This window comes from Kogia breviceps, chromosome 4 (genome assembly GCF_026419965.1).
Source record: "Kogia breviceps isolate mKogBre1 chromosome 4, mKogBre1 haplotype 1, whole genome shotgun sequence".
Lineage (NCBI taxonomy): Eukaryota > Metazoa > Chordata > Mammalia > Artiodactyla > Physeteridae > Kogia > Kogia breviceps.
This window is the reverse complement of record NC_081313.1, coordinates 33438078-33450224: the sequence shown is the minus strand read 5'-3', so window position 1 is coordinate 33450224 and position 12147 is coordinate 33438078. Positions and strand designations below refer to the sequence as shown.

Sequence of the window (12147 nt, the reverse complement as noted above, 5' to 3'; positions counted from 1 at the left end):
CTCATTTCTGTATCTGGAACATAACAAGAAAAATAAATGTTTGCTAAAAATTGTTGAATAAACCTTTCTGCACAAATGCAACATAGACAATAGGTCAAATATTATTCAATCCAAAACTGTTTCATTCCCCCATGCATAGAGATGACCCGTATTGCTCCTTGATTAACTAATTAGAGTTGCTTTTCTTGTAAACATAAAAATAATTTGGGCACTAATATTGTTTTTGCCCAATTTCAGTCTTCATTCCAGACTCATTCTACATCTTCACCAAAAATGCAATGTCAAGAACTGCTTGGGTCTGTCAATAGCCATATTTCTTTTTCAAAGAAGCAAAGAGTATCCCCACCTTTATTACCAGATGACACCCATGCATTTAAAAGAATGATAGTTGAGTGTGCAACAATATGCCAATAAAAATCCAACTGATTTGGGGGAAAATTAATTTATAGGCTAATATAAATGCAGTACAATTCAACAAATACATACTGAGCAAATTAAACAAATAGCATTTGAATTTACATTCTGCATGCTGAACCTATGGGAAGCAAATACCTGAAAAACACCTGAAACGTTCTCCACATCCCTCTTCTGTTGGACATCCTCGTGTAGGTTCACACGATTGTGGTTCAAAAGCACTTCCAACACAGGGATGGCCGCCATACTGCCCATAAACAGCAATTGACCGCCTGCGGGTCTAAATAAAAATCAAAAAGTTTTTCGATATCTCCAGTTTCCTTTATCTGAGAAATAAAATCTGGGATAAATTAATACAATTGGAGAAATAATGTTTGTAAAATTGTTCTGGTGTACTACAGAAGTAAAGCCTACAAAATCAATGCACCCAGAAACCCACTTGTCTTTGAGTCCAGTGACACTTGGGTTATTATTTATAGAGCACTCCCAGTTATATATTTACTCTTAGGGTTGAATGAAAAAAAATTTAAAAAATCTTTAAGAAAGTATGCTGGATAGACCAGATCACAATACAGAATGACTAATTTTTTGCCAAAGCAATGTACCAAGAGCTAATTAGAAAAGGTGAAGTGAATTTTGCTGGAGAAAGAGTAAGCATATTGGGAAGGGAAGTTAAGATGAACAGGAGTAAGGGAAAGCTTTAGAAAAGTGGTGGTAATTAATTTGAGCTGAACCTTAAGCCTTCTTCAGGAAGGCAAGGTGAGGCAAAACAATCCAGAGAGACATATATGCTAACATGGAAGTCAAATTTACAAAACAGAAGCCTAAGTGGTCCACGGGTGAAGGTACATCTACAATGATACTTTACCGGACAACCAAAATTACTGACCTCTGAAATGGGAAAGATGTCAAAGCCCTATCTTAGGGTGGGGTGGGGTAGGAGGGGGTAGAAAAAAATTTGAGGAAATCTCTAAGGCAAATGAGAAAACTAATTCATCCTAAAATTCATTTACTCAATATGAAGACATGTATCTAATGTTTAAACAAAAAGAAAGATCTGCAAAATCATTTTCCTCCCCAAAGGCAATCAAAGGTGTATCTTTTAAGCCTCTTCCTATACTCAACTCTTACCAGTTAATAAAAATGGACAAAATCTGAGATTCCAGAGAATTTAAACCTTGAGCAACAGGGAAGACTAGATATACAAACCAAAGTTGAATCTATTCATTCATCCTAAATTGGGACAAAGGGTCACAGATATGTAATTTGAACTCTGAGCAGGTTTGCAACAGCCTGGGGTTTTCATTGCGTCTAAGCAGAGGGGTCGTAGAGGAATATGAGTTAGGAATGGAACTCAGTACAGTTTCTTAGTAAGTTTTTAGTTTCTGTATTTAATTGATGAAGACATCTCTTATATGTGGCTTAGTAACATTGTGCTTTTCTTAAGTTCCAGAGCATAGATTGCATTGTTGTATAAGTAATGTTTTCCTTCTCCATAGACACAAGGATGACCTTGATAGCTGTCTGCTCTCATGGTCTCATTCTCACCTGTCAAATTCTGATCTTATGACCCCTTTTTCATTTTCACTTGTCTTTTTCTGGATGAAAATTCTGTTTTTATAATCTAAGCATGATGACCTTCACTCAAAAAAATTACTCATATGAAAAATACCTTCTATCTACCTCTATTTAATGTTCTTTCTTGTTTTTAAATTATAAAAATGTTTTCTGAGGGTGGTGTTTGTTTGACTTTTGTTTTGTTATTCATGTACCTGTTTGCCTGTAATCAGAGTTGTCATCTAATATTATATTTGCCAGAAACCAAATCCTAGTTACTTGTGTAACTTGTTTGTAAATACCCCTCATGTAGATACTAAATAAATGCTGGAAAATGAGGATAATGATGATGCTTCAAAACACAAGTTATCTTCTATAATATGGTTCTGTTATTTTAATAATTTAAAAATGATTTGAAATGTACATTTTTATCTAAACTGAACCACCTTTAAAATATTTTACAAATATCAAATCATGTTGTACACCTGAAACTCATATAATGTTATATGTCAATTGTATCTCAATACAAAAAAAAATTTAGCCATTCAAATGTTCAAAACCTTTGAAACCAGCATTATACTTTTGGAATTTATCCTAAGATGATTATCAGAAAAAAGACATATCTATGTGCAAAAATGTTCACTAAAGTTTTATTCATATAGCAAAATATATAAATAACCTAAATCTCAAATAATAGGAAGTAGATAAATAAGATTGGTATACACATATAAATAAGATTGGTATACACATATAATGGAACATAATTCAGCTGTTAAAATTCATGCTGATAGTATAATGTTAGGTTAAAATAGAATACAAAATCATGATCAAATAATCCTATTTTAAAAATCATAAGCACATAGAAAGAAAATAGAGGAAACACCCAAATGCCAGTCAATAGAACTCTAATTAAATGTTTTAAATGTACATTCATACAATAAAATGCCATGTAGCTATTCAAAAAGAATAAAGCAGATCTGTGCTTACATGGAAAAAAAAAGAAAAGAAATTGAAAGAATAAATACTAAAATGCTGACATATTGGTTTCTTCTAAATGGTAGAATTATAAGTAGTGTTTTCTTTATTTATATAGAAATGAACCATTTTATTTCATTTATAAAACAATAAATCATTTTCTCCAATGATTAATTTATAATAAGGAAAAAAAACAGACATTGTTAGAAGTACTCTATAATCTCCCAGTCAAGTCTTGTATTTTATTTCTATTACTTTTGTATTAAACTTTAAAAATGTTTGACTTTCCATGGTCATTCACTATTAGTTAGGTAAAATGAAGCAGCTATTTTGCTACTCTTTAGTGTTTGTTTCAAATGAAAAGAAAAGTTGAATCCAGTAAATATGAAATTTTGAATTATCTACTAACTTCATTTCATGCTATTCTTATTTCTCTGATAGTGAAAGAGTTAGTGAGTTAGTTGCTTTTAGCGTCTCTCCTATGTATATTTCTAGGCTCAAATGTAAGATTTAGAGAAGTCCTGCAAGAAAAATGAGAATGCAGAAATTTTTTATTACAATATTAAGTATGAAATAAATCATACTTTTCCCTTCAAAATTACTAATTACATTTTCAAAAAATAAAACAACATTCAGAAGTTAATGCCATTGTGTCCACACCTAAGCTATTTCTACATATAAATAGTAAATACAAAGTTTTCACAGGTCCTACCTGAGTCTTGGTACAACCATTGCATTCTGACCAAGGGGCATAGGAAGCCCACTGGCAATTGACTGGCGAGGAGGCACTGTCATAGTGTCAAATTGTCCATCATAAAGCCGACAGAAAGGTTGGAGAGAAGAGAAAAAATTGGCAAGAATAGTCAAAAATTGCTTCACGATTTTTTTCCTACGAGGCACCAAGAGGATCCCAAAATATATAAAAATATATGTGGGAAGGACTCACTTTTTCAGAGATTTATTAAATATCATTTATGAAATATCTAGAATGTACCAGGCACTATTTAGATACTAGAGCTATAAACATAAAAGAGATAGGATACTGACAATTGGTAGAGGGGAGGATGAAGACACAGATGTGTAAACAAATAATCATAACACAATAATATAATCATGATCCTTTATACAGTATAGCTAATGAGATAGATTTCCTAACAGAAATGTGTACAGCATAATGCGTTGTGGAAATACACATAAGAGAGTGTCCAAAGTTGGGAGGCTAAGTGAGAACATATAGAAGGAATGTATTATGGCCTTTGACGGGATTTTGGACGATGAATTGGAGAGCTATACAGAAATTTAACTGAGAGACAACAAGCTCTAAAACGACCGTATGAGAAGTAGGAAACCAAAATCTGGCAAAGGCTAAATGGATGAGAGTTTAGTTTTATGTGCTCCCCCTGTTTATTTAGGTCACTTCTCAAGCACACACCCAAGTACAGTAGGGTCAAGTTGAGCTCAAAGAATTCCACCCAAATAAAATACATGTGGAAAATGACAGGTTGACTCTCTTACAATGCTTAACTCTGGCTGTGTCCAAGAGGTCATGTTGCTTAGTCCAAAGAGATTAAGGAAGCCTTACCTAAAACCACACTTTACAGGGGGTAGAGGAACCAGGACTCCTGATTTCTGGACTTTGAGTACATTCCTAATCTGGGAGACATCTCAGGTCAAGGTGATTCCTGGCTTAGTTAAGCATAGCACTGCCAGGTGCTGCAGATAAGGAGTCCTGTTTGTAGCTCAGGTGCCCTTATGGGGCTAATCTTGCTAACCTGTAGTCTTGATATGGCATCAGTGATCCAAATGCCTTAGTGTTTTTGACCTTTAAACAATCTGAACTTAATGCTATGTGTCTCTTTTGTCTCCCAGAGACAGGCAGAGGCCTTCCCCAAACACCGAGGCTTAAGAAGGGAAGCTCGCTCGGCCTCACCTCCTCTGTGCACCCCGTCCAGTCCCCTCACAGAGCCCTTATCACAGCTGCATTGAAATCAACTCTTTCAAGATCTCAGTCACCCCCTCTACCCTCAGTACCATCTGCCTCCTCTGTGTCCCAGTCACTGGTACAACTCGACACATGTTCTGACAGTTCGATGAGGTAAACCGAGCTGGTCCTCTCCCATCAGACAGTGAAAGCAAAGCAAAGCCGTGAGTAAATGATGCTGGCTTTTTTCCAGGTCTCAAGAGCTGATAAACCAATTTTCTTAAAAAAAAACTCTCAACTTTAAAATGCCAAAGACTATTTTGCAAAGATTACATTTAAAAATCAAATTCTGCTCTAAGATATGTAAGTCAGCTGCCATTCCCTGAATTGCAGGTAAAACCATGGTACTGGGAGAAGCAGGAAACCTTGAGGTGTTTTTAGTCTTCAGGTTTCTTCCTTACAGGGACTAAAATAAAGTAAAATAAGAATAAGAATAAAACACGCTTTCTCTACAATTGCCTTTTCTAAAAAAGGGAAAGAAAAAAAGTGTTGAAGGGTTAAACATGCTCAGGCTGCAATGTAAAAATCAGACCATACTTAAGAATTTCCTTAAAATAAAAGAAATAATTGTTAATGATTTCCACACACAATCCAAAAAATTCTCACCTTGAAGAAACTTGGAACTCTCCTATAAATCCCACCAAGAAGAATAAACTTATTGCCTAAGGGGGGTGAAAAAAAGCAATAAAGTGATATTTTAGTTAGCATTGCTTTGAGTCAAAAGTGAATGCATTTTTACAAGTCAAGATTTGTGAGTTGGGAATAGAAAGAGTGAAAGAACCATGGAGAAGCCTCGATGATTCTGCTTGACTTTTAAGTTTTCATTTTAAATAAAAATTTAATACAATTCTCTTATTTATTTTTGGGGCCGCATTCGGTCTTTTATTGCTGCGCATGGGCTTTCTCTAGTTGTGGAGAGCAGGGGCTACTCTTTGTTGCGGTGTGTGGGCTTCTCATTGCGGTGGCTTCTCTTGCTGCGGAGCACGGGCTCTAGGCACACGGGCTTCAGTAGTTGTGGCACACGGGCTTCAGTAGTTGTGGCGCACGGGCTTAGTTGCTCCAAGGCATGTGGGATCTTCCTGGGCCAGGGCTTCACCCCGTATCCCCTGCATTGGCAGGCAGATTTTCAACTACTGCGCCGCCAGGGAAGTCTCTAATGCATTTCTCTTGAGTTCACCTCCTACTATTCATTTCTGGAAAGACAACTAGGGGCTAGGTGATGTCATTGACAAATAAATTGAAAAGACTCCCTTGAGTTAAATGTTCACAACATTGCCTTAGGGCCCCATCATCTTTTAATTCCTTACTCCACTCTCCTCTCTAACTTTGGTACCCATGAGGACACCAGAGAAGAGAAAGCCTGGAAAGAACAGTTCCAAGGGCTGAGAAGCTAAAAGAGAAATAGCTTCCTAGATGGAAAAATCAAAAGTGGAGGTACATTCCTAGCCAGAGGTGCTGTGATACTCATCACAATCCTTAGTCCTGCGGGTGGTTCCTTCAGTCTTTAAAACACCACAGAGGCCTTTTATAATCACATTCATGTGATAGCAGCAGCCTAAAATATTGAGCATCTGACAGGTTATGAAATTGTATGTAAAATGTGATTACATTTTGTTTGAAAATCAAATGTGTATTGAAAACAAATCTAGAAAGAAACATAACAAAGGAGAATAGTTCATTTCTAGTTGTGAAATCATAGGTGACTTTTATTATTTTATTTTCATTTCTATGTATTTTCCTACTTTGACAACTGAAGGTGAAAGGAAATACAATTCAAATCTGTACTGGAGACTCTTTAAGAATATCAAACACATTCAATTCATAACCCAGTAAAAAAGTCCTTAAATCATCTTACCTCACATTTTACCAGGCCAGTGTTCTTTCTCTTCTCTTGATTTCCCCAAACCTCTTTTCTCTCAGGGTAGCTGTGGAATGGCTTCACAACATTATTTTGCAGACCCTTCTACTCACCTTCCTAGAACACCCATCCTCTTATTAGGTATCTTTTTTTCAGTTATAAAATCCTAGTTGCCTACTTCTGCCTTTTACAGATTTTTTAGTCTATAATCTGATTAACATAACCAAAAGGACAGAGAGGTACCAACAGCTGTGGGCACCCTGGAAATGTGAACAATGGTGGGAGAGGCTATGGATACTTTTCTGATTTTTCAACAAACACATGAAGCGCATAATGGAAAGCAACACCTTTTAAACGTTGGGTTGTTGTTTTTTAATTATAAACTGCAGTGGGTTGTTTCTTTTCAACAATATGTCTTTTTTTGTACTATGTCAACTCATTTTTCCCGCCCTTGGGCCAGCCTATCTCATAGCTTTTTCAGTCACTCCCAGGCGTTCTGGAACAATCTAACAGTCAAATTTCAATGTATCAGCCAATTTTAAATGTCTATCCTACTCCCAGGTCCTGCGGGAGGGGTGGGGTCCACTTCGAAATTCCTCTGCTTTATTCTCCTTCTTCTCTTCCCCACCTCCCCAGGATGCCTGTCTGCTCCAGAGTGAGAGCACAGGAGTGAGAGAGGCAAGAGCCAAAAGGATCTTCTTTGCCTGATGCAGCTGGAGTCTAGTGATGGTAAATCAGGGTGTGTTGGATGTTTGAATGTCAATTCTTTATCTCTCGTGGTGTTTTTGTCATTCTTTGGATATCCCTCCTTTGAGAATCGACAACCACTGTTCCCTGGCACAAATAATTCGTCTCTTTGTTCAGCTCTCTTCAGTCTCACCAGTGCCTGCTTCCTGATGCTGTCTGCTGGGGTTGCTTCGTCCTGCAGGCGTCTCCCAGACAGAGTCCCTGACAACCCAAGTCTGGCCCCTTTCTAAAGGTCCACATCTGGTCCATGGGATACCTGCACACATCCTTGCCCTGTCAAACTCTGGATGTCAGGATGTAACCAAAACTGCTGTGTTCACTTACTTGCTAACCACAGGGCAGTGAACCAGCCTATGCCTTTAGATTTTCTCAAACGTGAGTAGGGTATCATTCCCTATACACCCTCATGCTCCGAGGGGCACAATATTGCATACTTTTGAGGATGGAGATGGCCAAAGGGTCACCAAACAAATTTAGGGCTACTCTTTTGGTATTGCAATAATCCTGGATTGAATGTACAATATCTCACTTTAAAATGTGAGGGTACTGAGCACTTATTATTATTGGCCTTTGACTCTCAGGCAAAACAGGCATTGTGAAAAAATCCATTATAACATTCTATTACATATTTTTTGAAACGTCAACGAAGTTTTAAGGGATATACTTTTTCATCAGAAAAGATAACTTCGCCACCATCTTCCTTGTATACATAGTATAACCCATGAAGATCTGCTTATCACAAGTTCATGAGTTATACAAGCTGAATCTCTTAACCAAAAGAATGTCTTGAAAAATTGCTAGCTGAGTACCTAAAAATGAAGCAGTTATCATTCCTTGCCTTTGGAAAGAGTATCTCATCAAATGGACAAGATAGAACAATTACAAATTAATAAACAAATTAATGACAGACATAGACATACATCTGAGTTAACCCTATAAAAGAATTGCTTAGTTGAAAAGATATTGTTATCTTTGCAGTGTGTAATGTAGCTAAGCTGGGACTACATTTCCCAGAATTCTCTTCTCCTCTTTCTTATGACTGAATGAGCATTAGCTCTACCTCCTTCCTCTAAAGTGTTCCAGCTACAACCATTGCCTCTATGCTTCTAATTTCTCCACATCTGGTCTTTTACCTTTGTCCGTTCAATCATGAGCCCATTTGAGGTAAAAAATAAAATAAAATATTAATTTCTGTAGCATACACTGGGTTCCAAATATCCAAATTCCAAGAGAAAAAAGTGTGGAAAAATCAAATCTAATTTCTTAGCATGCCCTAATTAATATCTTGATCAATAAATTTAGAACATAGGGCACCAAAGAGATGAAGAAGGTAGATTTTAAAATCAATTTACTTACATCTTTATCAGAAATAGACATCAATTTGCAACACTTCTCGTGATAAAGAAATGCAAAAGGGCACAATAGTATGATTTGAGTACTTTGTAGCCATTAGAAGCACATTATAGATTGAACAATGACAGGAGAACATGCTTATGATATAGTGAGTAAAAAGATTCAGATCTAGATTGATAGCAGTTTCATAAAATATATTTGGTACATGTTCATATAAAAGTCTGAAAAGAAATAGATTAAAATGTTAATAGTGGTTATCTCTGAGTGGAGAAATAATTGATATTATCTTCTCTTTGAACTTATTTTTGCCAAGATGGTAGTATTATAACCTGGAAAAAGACATTTTTTTAAAGGCACAAACACCATCACAGTATAATTGACAGAAGACAGCTGATAACATCAGATCAGCTCTGGGTGTGTCGAGGAAGCAGAAAAGCCCTCATCTGAGCCATCACTGTGCCTGACCACATCCCAGCACCATGTGAATCATGCTTTAGGTTTACAAACCCCAGGTTCATCTCAGTCCATGGAAGAGAAAGTGAAGGTCTGGACCACAGCCAGCTCAGAGGGAAACACTTTTTGCTCTAAAGTCCTGAATCACTTCAGACCCAGTTATCTCCTATCCAAGAGATACAAAGAGAATGAAAGGAATTCTGGGACCACCTCTCTGAATTTAGTTCACATGAATGGTGGGGGTGGGGGCGCTGGGGAGAAAAAAGAATACTCCCTCTTAAAAGGCCAGACCTGAAAACCATTTCTAGTGGTGTCTTCATAGCCTAAGTTTACCTTCTCTGAAATGTATCACAAAAGCATACCCTTCAGATTTACTGTAAAAATATGAATCTCTACTTTCAAATATAGGTGAGAACTCTGAATGCAACTCACAAAGAAATCATTTCTTTATTTGTTAATATTTTATCAACCAACTGAAAGAGTAAAGTAAATATGTTACCCCAGCAGAAAAATTTCATAATAATCAATGATCCATCTTTAAGCACAAAACAATTATTAAGATGTCTCATCATAAAATAAGTAAGGAAATTGATTGATGGTTAATACAAATATTAGGAGAAAGTATTCTAGCTAGATGACTCTAGGAAATGGATCCTATTCTTTTTGAGCTAAAAAGCATTTTAAATTTTTAAATAAAAATACAAGACAGAGTGATAGAGATTAGATTATATCATAATTCTAACTTTGTATGGTTACTTGATGTTCTAGCATCATAACATTAAACAAATTAACTTTATGATTTGTGTGTAATTTTCAATAACTTAATTAAATGTAATTTCACCCATGAGTTACTCAAGACCCACCTCTCACTCCACTTCCAAAGCCCCTAGAAAGTGAGCGTAGATTCAGTATTGCAAATCGGTGGCATATGATGACAAAAGCAATCTAGCAGCTGACAGGGCTGAGAAATTATTGTTCCAGCATTATAATGTAAAATTTTTAAAGTTTAAATACAAACCTCTGCAATAATAAAATTGTAATAGCAGGTTCAACTTATTTTTGCATCCCAGAATTCTAGTCTATGATAGTGATTTCTGTCTTCAGTCCTGCATTTTTTTTTCCGTAACATTTGGCCATTTTCCATTAGACCAATATGTGTTTTTGGTAAACCTTTAGTTTCATTCCATTTATCTGTATCTTCTACTCTCACAAGCCTTATCTTCTCATCCAGATTCCAAACTCTAAAGTTACAAGTCTCCAAACTCACTTTTCTATAAAGCTCTTAGATAAGTCAGATCAGGGGGGTTCATTGTGTGACTCCAAATCAAACAAACAAAATCCGTGGGAGGGAATTTTCCCCTAAGGAATAACAATTGTATTATTGTATTTTATTTCTTAATGGCTTTCTTGGGACTTTCATAAACATTGTCTCCAATCTCTGATTCCCAGACCTCTAAACCAATAAATTAACTGCAAGAAAAGAGAAACAAATTCACTTTGGCTGAATTGTTAACTATATTTAATTAAGGATTTTTTTAAAGTCACCCTCTGAGATTTCTCTTTCCTATTTTCCCATGTATTCTCTTTTTTTTTTTTTTTGAGTTATTTAAGTTAAGCCTTACTCCCTTTTGAGTTAGCTTCGTTCACAAAAATAATGAAGTTATCTTACCTTCATGTTTGGGAAAACATTCAGGGCAGAAGACAGAAGGAAAATTTCCTCCTCCAGTGCCCAGTGAATTTTCAACAGGAGGAAGAGCCCAGAAGTCTACTCCCTGCCTGTCTCTCCCTGCTGGGGATTCACTTGGCACTCATATATAGAGCAAGTGGCTCCAAGACTTAGCTGTGACCCCCAACCAGGTTCTCTGAGGACACGGAGAGCCTGCCCTGTACTTAGTCTGTGTCTTGAAACCAGATGCATCTTATCAATTTACCCAGGCCTTAGCTACAGTCAGCTGGGACTGTTTGGAAGTGTAGCTCTGAGAAAACATCTGTAAATCAAGAAAAGCAGCAAATGTTCTCACTTCAGTGTTTAAGTGATTTTCAACCAAAGGAGACTCTGTGTAAGGCAAGGGATAAGCCTCCTTCCTGTTTCAATCTACCACGCTAAGCAGATGTTTTCACGATTCTCTAAAAGGGTGTTATACAACAGACTTTGAGATTAAACACTTTGTGGAAGAAAAAATTTAAATACAATTCTGTCACTCAAAATGTGAACAGAAACTTCTGGAGTGGAATCCCCCCAAAATATATATATCCTAACACAATATAATGCACATCCCTTCATGCTTGACTTTCAATGATCAAATGATCACTGAATGATCAAAAAGAGCATCTTTTTTTTGAAACAATATTTAAAGGCATCACTAATTTCCCCAAGAACAGCCCTTAATCCTATGATATTCAGATCACCCTGTTGGAAAGTTCTTTTCACAGTCATCAACCATGTCTATGTTCTCTTCTTCAGTTGAGGGTCTGCCAGACCCTCACTTTCCATGGCTTTGCATTGATTCTAGCACTTCTCCAACATCACTTGCATAGATTTCACAAAAGGCTGCATTTTTGCAAGATTTCAGATTTTCTATTAAAGTTGAGCTACAGTTTTGTGGGTTCTTTGTTTTTCTGGTTTTGGTTTTGTTTTTTTGTGAGCTACAGTTTTATTTGTATGGTTTGGCCAAATATTCTGAAACTTACTCTTAGGGCATTATGGGTAGGAGTGACGTAAGTGTGAAGGAGGAAAGGAAATTTGAACTGAGAGTAATTTTATAACTAAACATTCCATTTGTGAATATTTTCCAGTTTTAATATTTTT

General features: G+C 36.3%; 1 protein-coding gene across 1 annotated transcript in view; it reads right to left on the bottom strand.

Annotated features, from left to right (window-relative positions):
- The window catches only part of C7 (complement C7), a 53653-nt gene extending 42401 nt beyond the window's left edge, over positions 1-11252 (bottom strand). The window contains exons 1-4 of the mRNA XM_059063455.2: positions 11008-11252; positions 5534-5589; positions 3659-3734; positions 553-694 (exon numbers count right to left, since the gene is read on the bottom strand). Of these exons, the coding sequence (XP_058919438.1) occupies positions 553-694; positions 3659-3734; positions 5534-5589; positions 11008-11013 (280 nt within the window). The 5' untranslated portion in view covers positions 11014-11252. The remainder of the gene's footprint in view (positions 1-552; positions 695-3658; positions 3735-5533; positions 5590-11007) is intronic.
- Between the last annotated feature and the right edge of the window lie 895 nt (positions 11253-12147).